Here is a 21,432-nt window from a genome sequence, read left to right on the forward strand (position 1 = left end):
CCTGCGTGCCTAAGCTAGTCCTTGTTGCTATAACTGAAGATTATTTGGGGAGTTTAATTTACGTGAGCCAATTAACATTTTTTCTCTCTTAATTCATCAAGAAGTATCCACCCAGAACATCTACTTGATTGATTTTTCTTTGTTTACAATTTTGTATGTTTTCAAAACACTACTTCTAACATTCAGCAAAAGTCCTCTTGAGCATCAGTTATCAATCAAAACAGACAAGTATTGTTGTTGTTGTTTCAAAAAAAGGGGGGGGAGAATTGCCCATCTCCAGTTCTAACACAAACCTTTCACATATAGCACTTAAAAGTGACAGAAAAGAGTCAGCCTCAATTTTTTGGAAGCATATTATAATTAAGAGAATGTACATCAGTCAAAGCTGGCATTGCTTCATGTTTTTATTACAGTGTATTGGTCCACGGGATGGAAACAAGACAAACTGCATATTTGTAATGAGTTTTGGCTTAACAATCATGGGGAGAGGGGGGAGATTTATGGGATTATTTATTAGTTATGTATATACCACATTTTTCTTCTAATGAGGTTTTTATCCTCACCACAAACCTATGAGGTAGGTGTAGTGTCATTGAGAAAGACCTTTGTCATAGTGAGGAGGGTTAATGCTATGTATCAATGGTCCCTCTATGCCCAGACTTAGGCTTCTGTTAGAGACTAGCTCTCCTTTTTATTTCTTTACTTCTTTTTTTATTTCGGCACAGCTTCACTCTCTTCCCAGACCTCTGTTATCTATATAGTAAAAGGCTGCTTAGGAAAGTATGGCCTAGGAATGTGTGTTTACAAGATGTTCTTGGCAGAAGCTCAAGATTAGCCACCTGGTGATAAGAGTATCCAATATCTAGAATGTGTTTATTCTTAGATATTTGGTTCTGTTATCATTTTGCCCATTAGTGAGATGCTTTGTTATCATTTTGCCAATTGACGAGATGTAAACATAGGGAAAGATGGCTGAACATTAATATAAGGAATGAACAGGTGTAATTAACTATTATGCTGCCCGCAGCCCAGGTGTCTCTCTTCAGTGAGTCTCAGCATAGGCCGATTTCCCAAGAAGGTGCTGTGGACTTACTGATTCTTGGGGTTGCCCACTCTCCATGTCCCAGAAGCTTCTGGTACGCAAAGGGACATAGGGCTAGTCTTTTTATGTACTCTGCTTCTTTACAATTCATGTTTTTCTGTTCTACTGTCTCTTTCATAAAGGTTTTACTTTCCCTCTTTGCTGTGCTTATTGTCTCCAGATCCAAAAGCAACTTTTGAAAGCCTTGGGAAAACAATCCATGAAACTGAGAGCATAAGTGACTGGCTGAAGGTAATCCACGAGTGCCACAGCTCAGTGGGGACTAGAATTTAAGACTACACAAGCTGCTGTCCACTACATGTAGCTCAAACATCAGCAAAGTGTTAGCTTATCTGTTCCCAGTTTTGGTGTTCCTGAGTATTATACAGCAGCAAAACATCATCCATTACCACAGGTAGGTGAATATGGAGAGAGGGCTTGGACCCAGTGTACCTGAAGGACTGTTTACATCTACATGCAACTGCCACTCAGTTGTGAGCACCATCAGAACCCTGCCCTGTCTTCTCAGTGGCATACTTGACAAAAAGACTCAGTGTCCACATCTGGATTCTGGAGGTTTCTTAAGGGAAGCTTGCACCTTGATATTTTTTTAAGTCAAGGAGCGAAACATTTTAATTCCATCTATTTAATTGGGTTTAATTTATGTTTTCATTTTTTTAAAAGTATTTTAAGAATTTAATTGCTTTATTTGTATTGCACTGAGCTAGTTTTAAATTATTTCAAAACCTACCATTTGATAAGGGATGACAATACAATACAATAATATGTGCCCATAATGAACTACAGTATGGTCTAACTTCACTTGCTAGTACTGAAAAACAGTGGCTAAGGAGCAGAAGGCCAGGTTGCAACAGACAAGTCAAGAACTGCAATAATACCAGAAGCAGACTCTCTAATACAAAGGATACATATCAGGGAATGGATAACTTGTTCCAGAGCCAGATTGACGAAGAGGCAACACTATCTAATGTCTTATACTCTACCACCATTCACCTGCTTATAAATGGGCTCACTGCCACTGTGAGCCCATTTAGAAGCAGGAGATAGAAATTCCTTCAACACACACACACACACACACCATTTTCATTCTCTCTTAAATATATATAAACATGTCATCAAGGTATTCGCTGCACCAATGGCTCGAAGCCATACCGAAGTGCTAGAGTAGAGAACTAGAACATACTGGGCTCTTTAAGACTGCTTGTTCTCCATAAGATGGCACCAAATTGCCCACTATAATTTTGTTTCAGGCTCCGCACCCTATTTTCTCCCCTACAAATCTGGTGAAACACCATTTAACCTACAAAAACAAAATAGAAAAGAGATTTAAATTAAATGAGGAAGAGAGCTCACAGTTCATCATTTGCATGCATATACTGCAGAAATAGAGAGAGAGAAAGCTACCATGTTCAATATACTGTAATCTGGCACATCTGTGTTTATATCAGGCTGGATAACGGTGACCCTTCAAATGTTTTTTAACTGCATCTCACACAGTCACCCACCAGTGACTGCTATGTCGGCTGGGACTGATGTAGGCCAAAAATACCAGGCAGGCTACAGTTGCCCCTTCTTGCTTTACACCATGCTAAATGATTTCAGAACCTCTTACCGCTGAATGATGTTGTTGTTCAGCTGCAGATTGTGAGCTACTACTTTCATCTGGTCCTGAAGTTCTTGCATCCTATTTGAGATGTTAAAAAAAAGCAGCTTTTTACACTCCAGTACTTGGTAGCTTTCTTCAGACCAGAGGAAATCCAGGCAAGTACTTCTTACATAGAAATGCACATGTGCATGCCCACCACTACTTCTCATGAGCCATATTCACACCAATAGAATCTCTCCCAACTGATCTCCAGGGCACCATCTATCTCATATCTCATCAACGTAGTGTCTATATCTCATTACAGTGGGGTCTTGACTTGAGAACTTAATCCGTATTGGAAGGCAGTTCTCAAGTCAAAAAGTTCTCAAGTCAAATCTGCATTTCCCATAGGAATGCATTGAAAACCATTTAATCCGTATCTGCTCTTTTCCGTCCATAGAAACTAATGGGAAGCTGCTATTCCGCCTTCGACCACTAGAGGGGGATATTTTGTTTCTTTTTTTCTTAGGTCAAGAAAGGTTCAAGGAAAGCAGTCCGAAGACTGTCTCCCAATCCACTCTCTAAACACTAGGAGGAGTGAGGAAGCAGACAGGCACCCTTTTCACTGCCCAACAGTTAACTGAAAGTTCACTTTTTGCACTTTCCCTGCCTCCCACGTGGGTTTTTTTCAGTTCTTAACTCAAATCTAAGTACTTAAGTCAAGTCAATATTTTCCTATGAGGGCGGTTCTTAAGTCAAAATGTTCTTAACTCAAGCCGTTCTTAAGTCAAGACCCCACTGTATAATGACAATGTCTCTTTTTATCTGCACTTACTGTGTATGAATACAAAGAAACACAGTAGCTGGGTCTAGGATGGCAGCAGCCATCACAACAGCCAACATCTAATGCTACTGTGATGGCACTGTTTTAAGAGCAGACCCATACAATGAGCTGATGACTACAAAGAGTGCATGCATGGATTGGGGAGGTAGGCAGAGTGGTCCATCTGGGTTATGCATAGCAGCTGAGAGTATTGGCAGTGTTATATCATTATATTAAATGGTAAATAAATATATATGGCTATACATACAGCCCTTTTTCTTACATTTTATAGCCATTTTCAAAGGAACACCCCTACTACAGAAAATAAGGATGACACCCAAACCAAGTCTGTTTCCATGAACAAAGAAGTGTGTGTGTGTGTGTGTGTGTGTGTGTGTGTGTGTGTGTGTGTGTGTGTGTGTGTGTGAGAGAGAGAGAGAGAGAGAGAGAGAGAGAGAGAGAGAGAGAGAGAGAGAGAAAGAGAAAGAGAAAGAGAAAGAGAAAGAGAAGTACGGTAGATGCAAACTGTTATAAGAACAAAGCTTTCTATTCTCTTAAGAACAACCTTCTGAGGGCATGTCCTGTTCCACAATGTCATCTCTCCTGGAATGTTTTGTATGCCCTCCCACCTTGCCCTAAGGAGCTGGTCACACGTTCCTTTGTTTCTTTCACTCACATCTTTTGTATCTATGTAAAAGAAAAGCTTGGAGCTGGGGATGAGCACCACGCCCTAGAGTCAGACATGACTAGACTAAATGTCAAGGGGAACCTTTACCTTTACCTAAAAGAAAAGCAGGTAACGCAGCCTTTCAGAGAGACATTCTCACAAAGAGAAACTGTTGCCTGAGGCTGGGACATAGTAAAAAGAATAGTCACCTTTCAAAAATCCTGTTTTGTCATTAAAAAAAAGATATTTGGAATTTCTTCAACAAAATATTCTTAAAGCCATGTTTGCACATTGACTAGCATGCAGGGAAAGTCCTGAAATTTTAAAATATGCATACAAACTGTGAGCAGGATATAGTAAAGTCTTGAAACCCCACATCCACCCCTGGTTTAGTTAAATGTGTCTTTTCCCAAAGCTATAATCAGCACACAGCTTGTTGTTCCAACTTCTTGGTCATTTCTGCCTGTGTCTCCCTTGCCTTGTTCATTCTTAACTGTGTGCCAGGCTCTGCATGGAATCGGCATTCATTCAGAGTTTCTTGACCTCCAGCTCTAACATAAACTATGCCTCACAATAGTGTGTACTAGGGCCATAACTTAATGGCATGGAACAGCAGGTGAGAAAACTAAGTTACCTGATGGCCCAATGAAGTGAGGAAATGATACGTGGAAGTTGAGTCTGGAGGTACAGATCCATCTGGTGAATGTAAGCATGCTTTGTTCTCTCTGACAATCGTTACCATAGGATTGTACCTGGGGAAAGGCACATACCTTTCTTCACAGTAATAGTTAAGAACAGGATCCAGCACTACAGTGTATTTCCAGAGACAGAAGCAAAATACAGCAGAACTAGGGAAACATGCAACCCTCGGGATTTGCTGCTCTCCCCCACATGTCAAGCTCTATTCCAGAGAACTGGGAAACCTTCTGAAGGCAACTGTCAAGTGACATGGAAGCTTAGGATGGGAGAAGGAGAAGGTATATGAAGGTTGCAGCAGGAGAATAATTCCTCCTTAGTTCTGCTGGCTCTTATTTGTTTATTAGGTCTTATTTGCTCCTGTCAGTGGAAGGGCACCGGTGGATCTTTGCCTATTCATATATTTTTAATGAATTATAAGACACATAGTAAGACATCATTCTTTTTCATAAATATATAATGTTACTGAGCGGGGTTGTCAGCAGACAGGTAAAAGGTATTATACAGTGATAGGCACAAGAGCTCAAATGACTTAAGCCACAGCTTGAGTGATGGAGGGGGTCAAGGAATGCTCCATAGAATGCCTGTTGCCCCTCTTAGATCATTCTTACAGTGGTGCAATCCGGAGAAGCCCACGGGAACAACTAGACTCCGGCTCTCTTGACAGTTACACTGGTGCACACTTACCCAAACACTATATCTTGATGTTTCTGATTTAGGTAAATGTGTGTAGGGGCAGATGGTGTCATTTTTCTTTGTAGTATTATCTGTGGTAAGTCATCCAAAGCCTGCAGAGGAAACAACAAAACAAAGAGGTGAGAGCTCCCTCGTTACAAGAACAAAATGATGTTCTGACTTAATATTGAAAATCATTAAGAATGAAGCATCTTTTAAAAACATCCAGGTTGAGATATGGGAAATCATAGGTGCTACTAGCACATCTCTAGGAAAATTACAATTCTTAAAAATGAAGATCAACATATTAAAAAAAATTCTTTCATATATCAGTTGAGGGCAGTATATTCTACTTGGAATATGGGGCATTCAAAAATACTACTTTTCCTTAGATGGCTAGGCTGAGGCAAGCATTTTATTCATATCACAGACAGCACAACATTATGCCTAAGAGGATGATGACTGACCCCACCTCCCTAACCATCGAGGAGAAACTGAAATTTAATTATAACTGCAGCAGACCTGACTCCTCCTCTTCCTGCATTACATCCAGATTTCCAAATCACTGGAATCCTCTACTACTGTCTTGTGAACAAGCTTGTAAGAGAGCTCTATTCTGTGAGAGATTCTGTGATGTTGACTTCTCCTGAAAGCATCACAGGCCTCAGCCAGCCATTCATCCAGGAATCAATGGAAGGGAGAATCTGGTAGCTAGGAGAGGGTGAACATCTGGTGACTCACAACCAAACCATGATCCACAGTTGCTGTATGGAAAAGCCTGAACGGGGGAAAAATTGTCAACTGTACTTTATAAAGGCAATCCTGGCATCCCGACATCTCTGCACTGCAAGTAGTTAAAGATCTGTTTAGTTTCTTCAAATGCTTCCTCATATCAGAAGCCTTCCTGGAATGATAAGACAACAACAGTGACTGAATCATCATCATCATTATTATTTTGTCTTTGAAGAACTTTGGGTTAAAATTGTTCTAAAATGGAAATACTGATGTACCCAGATGCAAAAATCCATGGTATGTTCCATGGACGGACTGGCCAAGCTATGCAACATTAATGGTGATGCACGTAAATATTATTTTTGACCTCTCTTGGAAGGAGCTCAAATGTACCATTTCACCCCTTATCACTGGAAACTCTGGATAATCATTTTGTGTGGAGCAGTGGGAGAGAACTGATTCATCACTTAATTGACTGATTGATGGTTAAAAAAAAGTATAAGTTGCTTTTTGGCAAAAGCCCCTAGAGCAGCAGACAATAAAATAATAAAATACAATGTAGTAAAACACCACAAAATGAAGATAAAGCAGAAAATAATATGCCTTATTCTCCTCTCTGTCTTTAAGGAGTGAAGAGGAGCTAATCAGGAACATTATAACCAAGAAAGACAATTTAATAAACATATATATATACAGACAACTCTGAAGGTCAAAGTAATGGCTATTTGAGGTTATGTGATAGGAGGTACACAAATCAGTAAACTACATATTAAAAAGTTGGTCGGACCATATCAATGCTCCAAATCTTGACCTTTGAAGGAGTGAGTTACAGTCCATCAAAGCTTATGCCACACAAAACTTGTTACAGTGGGGTCTCTACTTAAGAATGTCTCTACTTAAGAACAATCCAACTTAAGAACAGCTCCATTTGCTAAATTTTGCTTCTACTTGAGAACAGAAATCCAAGATAAGAACAGGAAAAAAAACCTTTCCTGCTCTTTTTTTAACCTTAGGTCATCTTAGGTTAAAAAAAAAAAATTCTCCCCCTAGTGGTAGAGTACGTATTAACCAGCTTTGCATTAATTCCTATGGGAACTAATGCTTCAATGTACGAACACACCTCTACATAACAAAAAAACAGCCAGAACGGATTAATTGGTTTTCAGTCCATTCCTATGGGAAATTTTGCTTCAACTTAAGAACGTTTCAACTTAAGAACACCATTCCAAAATGGATTAAGTTCTTAAGTAGAGGTTCCACTGTAGTTTCTATGGACGGAAAAGAGCAGATACGGATTAAATGGTTTTCAATGGGTTCCTATGGGAAATGCAGATTCAACATAAGAACTTTTCAACTTGAGAACCACCTTCCAATACGGATTAAGTTCTTAAGTAGAGACCCCACTGTAGTTTCAAAGGTGCCACAGCACTCTGCTGTTCTTGATGCAACAGATTAACATTGCTTCTTCCTTGAAATAACCTTTCTGATCCCTTGGGCATAAATTCTTTGCATGCTGAAAAGTAATTTAAATCATACACAAACACCAAGGGCAAGTATTAATCTAGACACAAAATTATTTGTAATAACTCTATAAACTATAATTTAACAAAGGGAATTGTTTTAAAATTTTAAAAAATCCAGGGTACAATCTAAGCTGTTATTTCAGCAGTAAAATTCTGGACAAGTTTAACTTTCTCCCACTGAAATCAGCTTGATTTAATGCATATCACCAGCTAGCTTGTATTTTTACTTACTGAGCAGTTCAGAGTCTACCTAAATCTGCAGCTGGATGCTATTTTTTTTTATTAATGCCATCTGTTAGAAGGCAATGAAGCTTTCTACTAGTCACATTGTATTCTGCATGACTGTTCCTCACCATAATATATAGCCACTGTTATGTTTCACTTTTGCATTATTCAGAGGTGCAACTATTCCTTCCACCTAATTTCAGTGTCATGATTTCACAAGCAGATTTTGAACTTCTTGATTTTGATTGAGTCTATTGAAGGCTAGGATCTTTATGTCCCAACAGGCAACAGCTAATTGTATCACTGCCATAACAGAAGCCTTCAAGGCTACAGAAACGCAGTGGAAAAAGCTGCTGTGCTTTAAAAGCATCTTGCAGTTTAAAAGCCCAGTTGCGGCTGCAGTTACTTCAATAAATGACCACACTTTTCTTCATTCTCATAAGTCAATGCATGGCTCTCCATCAACACCAGACAATTTGCTCTTTGCATTATTCCCCAAATGCCATTTAACATAAAATCATTCTACTAAGTGCTGCTCTACGTCTTAATAATAGCTTTACTCCAATATGAGAAACTTGCTTGCTGCTGGAAACAAAGAATTCCATCAGTATTCCGGCTGAGAGGCTTGGAAGGATTTACAGTGTGTATAGCTGGTGAAGTGAGTATCAGCTCTGCCATATGTGTTTATTTATAATGTATCGACCATCATGTTGTGCATCACATCATAAAAGGAAAAATAAACTTTCATGTCTAGTTAATTCCAACATTTCAGAAATCCATAATGAGAAAAATGTATACTATTGGGTCAGACAACTGATCACAAAGCAAAAATTGAAAGCTGATATGAGGCAATTACCTCTAAAAGAAAAGGTTGCTAGCAAATACTCTTTTGCCTCCATTTTGTCCTCCCACGATAACCTTGCTCACAAATCTCCTTTTTTTTGTCTAGAAACATCTATTTATTTAGTTTGATCCTAACACACAAATAATTTGATACCTTTGCAGGATCAAGTATACAACCCACCCACATTTCTACGCAGACATCACTCATAAAGGAGATTGGAGGAAAACAATGTTAGCACTTTACTATTCTTACCAAAGGAACAAACAAAGAAACAAAATGATTACCTCATTCTAGTTCCATGTCCTGAAATAGCAGCTTGGTATAGCTGTACACAGTTATCCTGGAAAACTGAAATAACCTTTTTGGCTAAATGTCCTAAATTCACCCTAAATATAAAACAACATAAAGTGTGCATTATTTCAACAATTTGTCTTAGCATTTAAACTTGCAGTGCAAAAACCAATGACTACATTGATGTTTCTTTCACTGCTAGGCTTTTTACTATGATGGAGGCGAAGGAACTATTCAACCAGCCTTGGTTCTCTGGATACTGGTCCTTTGCCTACTGATCAGATGAGCCTCCTCTTCTCACAGGGCAACTGACAACTTAAAATTTGAGGTCATAGCTCAGTCATTCAGAGCATGTGGGTGGGACGAAGAAGGAAATCAGTCTCTCTTATTTCCAGTTGAAAGATTCAGCAGACAGGGGATGGGAAAGATTTCAAGCTTAGTTTCTAGAGAATAGCGATAGGTTGCTGGCCAATGTATAAATGTATATACATCTACTAGGCCACCTTCAACTCACATTTTCTGTAACCTAAAGAGCCCCAACACTGAGATCCAGTGTGGTTCAAATCATCATTCATTCATTCATTCATTCATTCATTCATTCATTCATTCATTCATTCATTCATTCATTCATACTCTGCCCTTCTCCTTTAAAGAACTGAAGGTGGCTTACATCATTAAAAATAAAAAGTTAAAGTTAAAACAGTAAGTATACAAATATTAAAAAAAGATTTGAACAAGTATTCTATTAAAAATGTCAAATAAAATCAATACTAAAAACATATTTAAAAGCAAGAGAGCAGAACAATCCATTTCAAAAACTCTCTCAGACTACCAATCACTAAGGAAAAGCCTGCCTGAAGAGAAAGGTCTTTGCCTGCTTCTGGAAGGGCAGCAAAGATAGGGCCAGCCTAGCTTCTCATGGGAGGGAGTTCCAGAGTTTGGACGTAGCAACAAAGAAGGCCCTTTCCCACATCCCCACTAAATGCACCTGTGAGGGTGGTGGTACCAAGAGAAAGGCCTCTCCTGATGATCTTAACAGTCGGGCAGGCTCATGAAGGGAGACATGGTCCTTGAGATAACTTGGGCCCAAACTGTTTACGGTTTTATTGGCCAGAACCAGCACTTTGAATTTTGCCTAGAAATGGAGATGCTGCATGTGTGTGCGTGTGTGTGTGGGGGGTTATGTGATCCCTCTGACCAGCCCCAGTTTTAGTTTAGTTTCCACTACCAATGGCAAGGGCGACCTACAGTACCCAGCAGTGATATATTCCAGCCCCTTGATCACTGGAACGGCTCTTTCCTGCCCTACAATATACTTTTTGAGGTACAGGACTGTCATCAGCACCAGGCATCTTTTGGCAACAACTGGGAGTCCCAGCATTACACTGATTTAGAACAACAGACATGGAATTAAACTTTTTCAGACAATGTAATCTTTGTACTAACAACGCAGAAAGGCTTACCACACAAACACATAATATACCTACTTGTCCAGCTTGTGGATCTGTTGCTCATTGTAGCCTAGACCTAGAAGAAGAAAAAGCCATATCAGGAGATGACATTGGCATTGCAGATTCACAAATACATACATGGTTTCACATCAACTGTATTGTGACATGGTCCAGCAGGCAAGAGAGAGGTGCTGGACAGCCAGTGAAAACCAACGCATCTGGAAATCAGTCCTACTGGAGAGAAAACATTTAGAAAAGTCATGGGAGAAGGACATCCAGGGGGCTAGTGTGTGCGTTATATTCAACAAAACAGAGAACACAGGAAGCAGCATAAGGCCTAACCAATATATTCTGTACTAGACGCCTTTCATGAGATACCACAGAGCTTCCTTTTAAAAGACCAACCTCAGTAACATTGAGTCATAGATTTTTTTTCTTTTGAGGTCACAAGAGCAAAAACAGGTTTGTATGACTTCTTAATAGAAGACCCTTAGTTGGTACTCTGTCCTATTTTGTGTTGCATTTGTCTCCTCCAACTGCAATAACTGATTAGCCATGTAAGAGTGTATAAGCGTGTAAGGGGCCTGTGTATGCTTCCAAGTCCAGCCCTTGCTTCTTAGACAGAGGCCAAGAGTATTTGGCCAACAATCCCCATTGGCCCCATCCAGCATGGCCAAGAGTAAGAGATTATGGGATCTGTAATCCAAAACATCCAGAAGGCCAGACGTTCTTAACCTTGTAACCCAGATGTTGCTGGGTTGCAACTAACATCATCCCCAGCCACTGGCCACACTAGGTAACAGTGATATATAATGGACTCTAACAACCTATGGAAGATTATGCATTCCCTATCACAGTAATAGGAAACAGGGGATAACATATTTATTTGACTTCAGATCCTTTAGAAAGCATCTAATGGTGTTTGTACAAGACTTTCCATTCTCTAGATCAGTGGTCCCCAACCTTGGGCCTCCAGATGTTTTTGAACTACAACTCCCAGAAGCCTTCACCACCATCCTGCTGGCCAGGATTTCTGGAAGTCCAAGTACCTCTGGAGGCCCAAGGTTGGGGATCACTGCTCTAGATGATGGAGATAAGAATGAGAATGATGGATTTTTAAAAGTTAATAAATGTATTTTTGAGCATCCTAGAATAGGTCTCTTCAGTCCTGGGGGTCCAATTGGACAGTCTCTAGTTTCCACTATATATGACAAAAGGGACTACAGTATAACATCCAGCAGCTGTGGGGCATTTTAATATACCACAATATCTTGTGGTTTGGGGAACTGTAGGAGAGGATAAATTGTATCTAAACCGGAGCCCTATTCAGTTGTGTTTTAAAGAACGTGGAACACAAGCAGTGTGCTAGCTTTGTCCCCTCCATCATCATGGTAATATAACTGTTTGCAGTGGCTGCTGTACCATGTGAGGTAATGCATGCCCGCCACCCACCAACACGCCCTGGCTTTAAAGCACGACTGAACAGGACAACAGTCTCCAGATGGTGTGAATAAACTTTTTTTTTTCCAGGGAGACCAAAGCAGGAATCACAAATGAACAACATTCAATGAGGAATCCCAGCAGCAGATCAAAATTGCCAGGGGCTCCTGCCAAGACCTGTATTGACCCAAGAACAGAACAGAACAAGGCGGTAAGGTTTGCTGCTCAGCAATATGAGTGTGAGGGAGTGCAGGAGTGCCCCCCTAGTGAGCCATCTGAACCCAGCACACTAGTAGCAAGCTGAAGGCAGGTGAGTTTCTTCAGGATCAGGCTGGCTGGGAAGCATCCCTGCAGCTGCAGGAGCAACACCATCCTGATGAGATACAGTTAGAGGAGGTAGGGTCAAGAGTAGAGATGAGATATTTGCATTTGTTAACAAATACGAATATTCCTGGCCCAGGTGGCCCGGATCCCTAGGCCCACCTCCCAGAACTGACCCATCCATTTACAGATTGCAGCGCATGGGGCCAGTGTCCAACCCATTGGTCTAACCTCCAACAAAGCCTGGCTGCTGTGTCTCTGCCTGGCCACTCCAGCCAGGATGGCAGGAAGAGGAGTCTCTCCCTTAGCTGCTGAGTGGCCAGAAGGAGAGGAAGGTGGATACACTGCAGCCAGGCTTCATCGGAGATTGGACCATAGAGCAGGATGCTGGTCCCATGCGCTTTGGCCTGTCAGTGGATGGGTCAGTTCTGGGAGGTGGGCCTGAGGATCTACAGTATGCCACCAGGACCAGGAATATCACATCTCTCACTAAGGGGAATAAAAAAGCAGAACTGGTAAAGCAAAGGGTCACTGCTTGTTTTGAAAGAAGAGGATGTGTGGGAAGATGCTAGAAGCTGTCTACTCTCACCAGGTTTATTGATAGGCAACAGGAGCCAGACACTGGAGCCTCCAGCCACATGCTTGGATAAGGGTATGTTAGCCTGGACACTGTTGCAGTTCTGGAAAGGCAAGTGAGGGAAGGGAGTGGGAAATACCAGCTACAGGGACTGAGTTCTTGCACTCATTTATACAAGCCTTCTCTAAAAGGGGTATGTTCTGGATCTAGGTTATCTCCTCCTTCCTGCCTTCCAGAACCTGGACTCTGGAGAAATTCCTATGAAACTAACTGGACCCCTCAAACTGACAGGTAATTTAGAGACTGAAACTTGACTTGATGAGACTTGGTGGGCAGGGGAGGGGAGGCAGAAGGAATTGCTGCTGTAACTCTAATAAAACATGACATGAGTCAAGAAACTGAGCTGGAGCCCATGGGGCAATCCGGCTCTCCCAGCAAGGGGGAAGGTGGGGAGCACAATGAGAAACAGTGATTAATTGGCATTGTTGATTTCCCTAGACAGGCTTTTTGCCTTGCTTCCAATAAGCCTTGTGCACACTCAAGAGCAGACATCCAGTATAACGCTGGTGCAGTGAAAAGCTGCTACGGTGCATCTCTGGGGGACTTCAGACTGGAAAGGGGGTTGAAGATGGCCAGCTGTAGCCAGAAAACTGGTGAGTTGTGTGGGCATCTGCTGAGTTGCCCAGGATGCAGTGAAAAGACAAAAGAAAATCATATATACAAAGCAGTATCAGATGTTTCCTTGCAATTTCCAGACAGGTACAACCACCCATGCAATTGGAAGTTGTGTGACTGTTTTGCTTCTACAGTGGTGCCTCGCTTAACAACGATAATCCGTTCCAGGAAAATCACCGTTAAGTGAAAACATCGTAAAGCGAAATAAAAACCCCATTGAAACGCATTGAAACCCGTTCAATGCATTCTAATGGGGTAAAAACTCACCGTCCAGCGAAGATCCCCCCCATACGGCGGCCATTTTCGCTGCCTGTATAGCAAGGAATCCATCCCTAAACACAGCTGGGAGCCATTTTATTTACCCGGTGGCCATTTTGAAACCACCGATCAGCTGTTAGAAAAACATCGTTTTACGAAGAATCGGTTCCTGAAGCAGGGAACCAATCATCGCAAAGCAAAATTTCCCCATTTAGACCATTGTTTAAAGATTGTCATAACGCTGTTTTGTCGTAATGTGGGGCAATCGTAATGCGAGGCACCACTGTACTGTACTGCATCCAAGACTACGTGTCTGTAAGATACTTTGTTACAATGTTGATTCTAGAAGTGTATAATATTTGTTTGGGGCCTCACTGCTGGGCTCTGTCTCCTGTTTCCCTTCTGGCCATTTGGAGGGCAGAGATGGAAAAAGATTAGCAAAATAAGGCATAGGACTTTTAAAGCAAAAGGGAAGGAAAAACACATTACTGGCAATTAAATATGAATTAGTTTCTGTTCGGCCACTGACTTAGCTGGGAACTGGCAGATACAACCACATGCACAAAAAGCATGTGCATGTTCCATGCTTTTTGGGTAGGGCTGGACAGCCTTGAGATTAGTCACAGCTTTCTTAATTAATTTCATCTTCTCTGGCTGTTCTGAAACCTTTAATGGCATTTACAAATTACAACAACACAAGCAAAATAGGAGAAGTAAAATTACACAAATTTCACAAATTAGGAGCGAGACGCAGGGGACAATTTCAGGATTGCAGATAAGAAACCTGCAACAGCAGTGGTCAGAGCATTGCATTCATCTTATCTCTATAGGTACTATAGAGATAAGATGGTTGGACAGTGTCTGCGAAGGAACCAACATGAATTTGACACAACTCCGGGAGGCAGTGGAAGACAGGAGGGCCTGGCATGCTCTGGTCCATGGGGTCACGAAGAGTCGGACATGACTAAACGACAACGACAATATAGGTACTGCTAAATGGATGGCTAGAATCCTGATGCATAGCAGTACTGACCTGGCAGTGTGGTTAATTGCCACTATTTTAGTTTTTGAAAGAAACTGTCTAGTTAGAATCTTTAACGATATTTCTGTTCTGGTCGCAGTTAACAACTTCTGATTTATAGGATACAGGCAGGAAGCAGCTTACAACAGAGACAATCATCAGCAGCAGCAACTTACGTGGGCATTTCCGGGTCTTCTTGAACTGACTGTAGATGAGCTGCATTTTGTCGAGGCAGGCCTCTATCTTTTGAATGCTGTTGAACCAGGTTCAAATGAGAAAGGAATAAATTAACCTATTGCATCATATCAGAGGCTGTGTCCACTTTAACACCGAAATTCCAAAGAATCAAAGAGATTGGGTCCAAGAGAGAAAGTACAGGAGGCAAGAGAGATGCTGTAATAAGTGTCTTAAGTTAGACCCGGTCTGGGGTACTCTTGCCATTGCAAGAGGTGATGTTGGCGTAAAGAGCCTTCGCCAGATATCCAGAACGTGAAACATGGTCAGAGGACTTTTTTGCAGGCCCTCCTCTCAGTGATTATCCACTCCTAACAGAATGGAACAGGAGAATTAGCCGTGGCGGATATACCGGATCCACTGACACCAATGGTTGCATTTCTGATGACGGGTGATAGAATAAAACCTTAGGCCACATCAGCACCGTTACCTTCAAGACCAATTCTAAATCATCCATTGTGAACTCAATTAGGTGTATAAACAAGGGTAGTCAGTATGAATTATGATTGCTAAGAACTGAGCTATACATCCAGAATACTATGGATAGCAGAGAATGGAGTTGTTATATAACCTTATTCTAATGTTACATCTTGGCTCGATTACTGCAATGGGCTCCACATGAGGTTGCCTTTGGGAAGTGTTTAGAAATCCCGGTGGGTCCAAAGTGTTATAGCCAGATTGTTAACTGGAGCTAGTTACAGGAACATGCCCCCATTATAGCACCTCCACGACTGCCAATCTGGTTATGGGCACAATTAAAAGTGCTGGTTTTAACTTACAAAAGCCCTAAACAGTTTGGGTCTAAGCTATCTAAAAGACTGTATCTCCCTTTAGGAGCCTGCTGGGGTACTATGTTACTGAGGAGAGGCCTTTCTCTAGCTCCCTCCACCCTCAGAGGCATGTGGGGACACAGCAGAAGGCTTCCTCTGTCACTGCTCCCAGACTTTGGAACTCCCTCCCATGAGAGGCCAGCTTGGCCCCATCTTTGCTGTCCTTCTGCAAACAGATGAAGACCTTTCCCTTCAGGCAGGATTTCCTTTAAATGAATGGTTGGCCAAGGTGATTTTTAAAAGGATTATTGTGTTCTGTTGTTTTACTTGTGCTTTTAAAATTGCTCCTTTTAATATTTTGAATATGTTATTTAATTCTTTTTAAATATTGTAATAATTTGTTGTTTTCTTTTAATACTATAAGCCACTTTGGATTCTTGAGGAGAAAGGTGGCATATAATTATTCTAAATAAGTAATGCTCTCACTTTCAGTGAGCAAGGAGGTTTTAGTTAGGGAAGCATTCAAACACAACCTCCTTGTGTGCTGATATGGTAGAGCTCAGGAGAGCTGGTTCCACATGATTTTCCTGAACACGTTAAAAACGAAAGTCTTACTCACTGCATCCCTTTCCTTTAGAGTCTAAAATGCCACTCTTAATTAACTCGTTCTGCAAACCATTTATCCACCCTATCTGAAGTGTCTGCTCCTCCATGACAGCAGCATATGGTCTATAAACATCTTCACAAAATCTTTGTAAGGGAAGGAGCCAAATGTTTAATCCAGATATTATAGATGGGGAACTGGAGCACAGACAGTTTTAAAGACTTGCTCAGACAGACAAAGCGATGGCAGAGTCAGACCAAAAAAAAGTAGCCTTTTTATTTAGCAAAATCCATCCCATAATATTTTTACTGTATGGCCAATATTGGTACTTTCTGTTCAATGCTGTGGCAAGCATGGGGAGATCCCTGCTGTAAAAGTCTGAACGCTAACTGAAAAGGCATGTGTACACATACCCCCAACAAAGTTCTCATCCCTCAAATCACTACAACCCTTTATTTGTGAGCAAAAATATACTGTAGTAGCAAAGCAATTTTGCTTGTAAGGCGCATTTCCATGATGCTTCCACTGTTTCTGATTCAGCACTTTGGTACAAAGCTGGGAGAGAACAAAATAAGGGATAAGACGCCGGAGCATGTGCACTGTAATAGTAGTAGATTGCACAACCTAAGGTTGCTCACATTTGCTGCACAGGCAAGCAGAAAAGGCTGTGCATGGTTTCCAAAGATATTAAAACTAACTTTGAGTGGAACCACCACATCAAAGAACATATATACTGAACACATAAACACATAGATGCTTCTATTACTCTGGCAATGCTTGCTATGCAGATTCTGCCCTTACAAGCCCCCCTCCCCCCATTAAATAGCTAGGCAGTACAGGGCTTCACCATGCATTCTGCAGTACCTCCTTCCTTCTACATCTGAAGCTTTAAGTCCAGTACCCACGGCTAGATCATATGGCAACGCCTATAGGTAAACTACATCTCCAGGAATAGCCTGACTTGGTACACTCTTCAGGAGCCACGGCCCCTGTTATAGTTGTGGAGAAGAACTTATTTTTAAGATTCTATGGAAGACAAATAAGTGGGTCCTAGATTAAATCAAGCCTTAATTATCTCTGGAGGCAAAAATGTTGAAACTGAGGTTGTCCTACTTTGAGCACATTGTGGAAAGACAAGATTTTCTAGAAAACACATTAATGCTGCACATGAGTGAAGGCAGTAGGAAAAGAGGAAGACCAAATACAAGATGGACTGACTCTCTAAAGGAAGACACAAATTTGGGTTTACAAGAGGTGAAGAGGCCAGTTGAGGACAAGACCTCTCATTCATGGGGTCACATAAGTCAGAGTAAACTTGACAGCACATAACAACAACAAATGCACTTGACAGGAAAACTTTTAACAAACCACTTAGCTGTAAACTGGCATCTGAAACTTTGTGGGATGTTATTTATTCCTTGGACTGCATACGCAACTGATATATCAACATATTTGCCTGTTTGTTATATTTATATTCTGCTTGTCCTCTACTGAGTTAGAGAGCATATATGACTCTCTTATGCTCCATAATGATCCTGTTATGTAAGTCAGGTTGAAATCATGTTACTGGTCCAAGGCCATCCAGTGAGTTTTGTGGCCAAAAAAAAAAAAAAAAAAAGATTTGAACCCAGGTCTCCAGAGTTTTAGAACAACATTCAAAGCACTACACCACACTGGCCTCAGTTTGTACTGTATTGTACCTTACATCTTCCACTGAAACATCCTTGCTTACGTTTATCTCTTGTCCAGTGATCCTATAAACCTTCTCACTCTTCCTCACTGTCTCCCTGTTCCCCCTCCTCCATTTATAAGAATATTCTTCTCTGTCCACTTCAGTTCTGTTTAAGCTTCCATCCCTCACCGTATTATTAATGTCTGCCAATAAATGCCTTGGTGACATAGTCTAGGATGAACACACTATAAAAATAAGTGACATGGTAAACAGAGCTTTGATTAAACTTCAGCCACTGGGGAAACAAACAGGAGATGTCCAAATGCAATCCATTCTGGCTTTTCTATCTGGAAAGGCTCAGCCAGTCCCTGCCTTTGTTGATGCCTTAAAGCTGTCCCGAGAGGTCCATAATCCAAGGAAATGGCATATTCCACTCAAGCTTTAGGTAATAATAGTCTCGAGGCTGGAGGGGAAGACATCCTCCTCTCTGACTGCCCATCTCCTTCATTTTAAGAAAGCGTGACAGTCCACAAAAAACCATGAAGGGCAACAGCCAAAGCCTGCTATGAGCAATCACATGTGAACTGTTGAGGTAGGCTAGATTCAACAGACAAGATTAAGTGTGATTTGTAGTTTGCTGTTTATTTCAACATGATGCTGGACCTTGGGGCTTGTTGTTTTAACAATTCCTTTTTGTCTAGTATTGTTTTGACCAATTCAAACCACATAGACTATCACATTATACTATCACAAGCACCTTATTACACAGGACCTGTTCACGAGAAAATAGTGGTTTGAATATGATTGCTAGTCCCAACTAGATTAAGCCCACTGAAACAATTGGATTAATGTAAATGGGAAGTTACTACTCAGGATTTGATTCACACGGCCTACTCCAGTTTGAACCAGCAAGTGGATTTAGGTCTTGGAGAGACAGGATGGACCAATCTGATTCCTACAAGCAGCACATAAGCAGGCCATGAGCACACCAGCACCATATCTAGTCACGATCCTCACCTTACAGCCTCTGTTACTAGGTATCATATACAGCCACCATGACTAGTAACTGCTGACAGCTTTATTCTTGATGTTGAGTATGAAAATAAGCGAGCTTCCGGCTCAGGAACTTAGTAGCACATTCTGTAGTATTTAAATTTATAGGATTCCACAGCACCCAAGTAGCCCTTTTTGTGTGGTCTTCATGTCATAAGGGGGCTCAATCTAGGAAGATGGCCTGTGCATTCATTCCTTGGTCTCGCATTTGCATTTGTTCAACCCTCGCTGCACCATGGGGTGAGGCTGGGGGATGAGAGAGTGGGGTATGGCGCACTGAGGGACACTGGGGGCAGGGGCAGTGCATGCATCCCCTTCCTGACACCAAACCTTCACAGATTCTGAGCAAAGTATGAACAAAGCTTATATCACCAACAGATTTAATTTTTATGATTGGTTCATCATTTTGTGTGTTCCAGGAAAAGCTAATCTATTGCAGACACTGATTTATTGGAGTGATATAAAATGCAGCTGACCTTATGCCAGCCTGGGAACAACAGAGTAATCTAGAACCCAGGAATTTGGAAACAGCGGATTTGATCTGGGATTATAATGAACCAAAACAGCATGTAAAGAGATCTGTAAAATTAGAAGCCTTATTTGTGAATTTCTGTGATATATTTGACGTATTCTTCATTTTCTGATATGAGTCTTTGAAAGTAAATTGAATCACCGTCATCACATGAGTTCTCCATTTATGTGCATGTTTTCTCAGGGAGACATCCTGGAGGCTGTAAGTCTGCACCCTGAAGAAACGCTATGGGGATAAATCAGCCATGCCTTAGTATGCTACAATTGCCGTTGCTCCTCCCATTAATCTGAGAGTCCACCTTAAGGCTATTTCCTACAGCTGTCTCTTAAAAATGAGATGCCACTGAAACATCTTTCTTCTGTGCCTATTTCTACAACTAGAATGTGTCCTCCGTTAGCGCATCTTCTCCATAGTCAGCTCACAATATTTTGTCACTGCAAACATGTGACCACATCCTTCCTTCCTGACATGTATATTGCAACTGTAAATGCAGTATTAAATGGCAGTGTCAGAGTCATGAGCCTTGCTGGCTAGGGCTCAGGATGTGATTTTGTGACATAAGCAACACAGCTCTGTAATGCCGTACCTGCTGTTGGTTCAGTATGTGCTCAAGGGAAAGAACTGAAGATGGAGAGTGCAGATATATGATGTGGTAAGCAGCCCAGAAAACCTGGGAAAACCACAGAGATAACAGCAGAAAAAAGTGCAGAAGGATCCTCCTTTCTCAGTTAATCCCATGCTCTACTACTTAATAGCACAGCTTGCAAAAGTTACTTTGGTGGACTACAGCTCCTTAAAAAAAAAGCCCAGTCAACATGGCCAATGGTATACTGACAGAGTTTCCAGGTAGTAGTCCCCAAATTTAACTTCTTCAAAGCTCTGTTTTCTCTGTGTTCTGCCTGCTATGGTTTAATCCTTTTTAGCTTTGTCTCACCAAAACTACCTGGATTTTCAGAGTGCGGATGGGCAGCTTTATTTTCAGGTAAGTGTGTTGCAGCCTTTAACAGGTGAAAATGACCTTCTACCAACCTTCTGTCTTCTTTCATTTGACTCTGTTTCTTTCCCACATCGTGACAAATACATCGAGCAACTGCTTGGTACTCAGAGATGCTCTGGTTGTATTTGGAGAGCTCTTCACTGACCTGGTCAGAAAACACAAAGTTAGGAGAAGGAGAAGACCATTCATTCTTTTGCAAAGGTTTCCATTAAATATTTATATTTCAGGAAAAAATATATCCAGTAACTTATCTACCGGAAACATTTTGATAGGATCCAAATTATTAAACACAAAAATCATATTGTTAACATTAAAAAATATCTCTGCATTGAAGACAGTATTTAGAGTGGTTTAAGTTAAATTGTGCAAGTTAAAATGGGTGAAAATCACCTGGTCTGAAATTCATTTTACATTTTGATTCTTTAAACCATCATTAAAAGTGCTTGCAATGACTCAGTGTTGATTTTTGAACTACACCAGGAGCTGCTGAAGCACTGTTTTCTTCCCGACTAATGAGAGAAACCTTTTGCCCCAATAAAAAAGAGCCCAACTATGGATCTTCATCTAGCTACCATTTCCTGTTTTCGAGTGGGAAGAGTAAGAGTCACCATATTGGTTTCTTCCCTCTTCTTGGCACCACTGCATTGAATACAATCCAATATTA

At 41.1% G+C, this 21,432-nt stretch overlaps 1 protein-coding gene and 1 long non-coding RNA gene across 7 annotated transcripts in view; one reads left to right on the forward strand and one right to left on the reverse strand.

Annotated features, from left to right (window-relative positions):
• Positions 1–386: 386 nt before the first annotated feature.
• Positions 387–21,432, reverse strand: part of IKBKE (inhibitor of nuclear factor kappa B kinase subunit epsilon) — a 45,638-nt gene continuing 24,592 nt past the window's right edge. For 3 of the 6 annotated variants that reach the window (XM_072997257.2, XM_078391848.1, XM_072997255.2), the window contains 8 exons: positions 20,801–20,913; positions 15,083–15,159; positions 10,651–10,690; positions 9,157–9,258; positions 6,290–6,452; positions 5,561–5,661; positions 2,715–2,786; positions 387–2,402 (listed from right to left, as the gene is read on the reverse strand). In XM_072997257.2, the coding sequence (XP_072853358.2) occupies positions 2,375–2,402; positions 2,715–2,786; positions 5,561–5,661; positions 6,290–6,452; positions 9,157–9,258; positions 10,651–10,690; positions 15,083–15,159; positions 20,801–20,913 (696 nt within the window). In that variant the 3' untranslated portion in view covers positions 387–2,374. Of the gene's footprint in view, positions 2,403–2,714; positions 2,787–5,560; positions 5,662–6,070; positions 6,453–9,156; positions 9,259–10,650; positions 10,691–15,082; positions 15,160–20,800; positions 20,914–21,432 lie in introns of those variants that run through there. The other 3 variants (XM_078391849.1, XM_020810670.3, XR_013544319.1) reach the window with 2 other exon arrangements.
• LOC144588669 (uncharacterized) lies at positions 12,939–21,064 on the forward strand. The gene is made up of 2 exons (XR_013544321.1): positions 12,939–13,605; positions 15,028–21,064. It is a non-coding gene; the product is annotated as an uncharacterized LOC144588669 (long non-coding RNA).

Source organism: Pogona vitticeps, chromosome 4 (assembly GCF_051106095.1).
Source record: "Pogona vitticeps strain Pit_001003342236 chromosome 4, PviZW2.1, whole genome shotgun sequence".
NCBI lineage: Eukaryota > Metazoa > Chordata > Lepidosauria > Squamata > Agamidae > Pogona > Pogona vitticeps.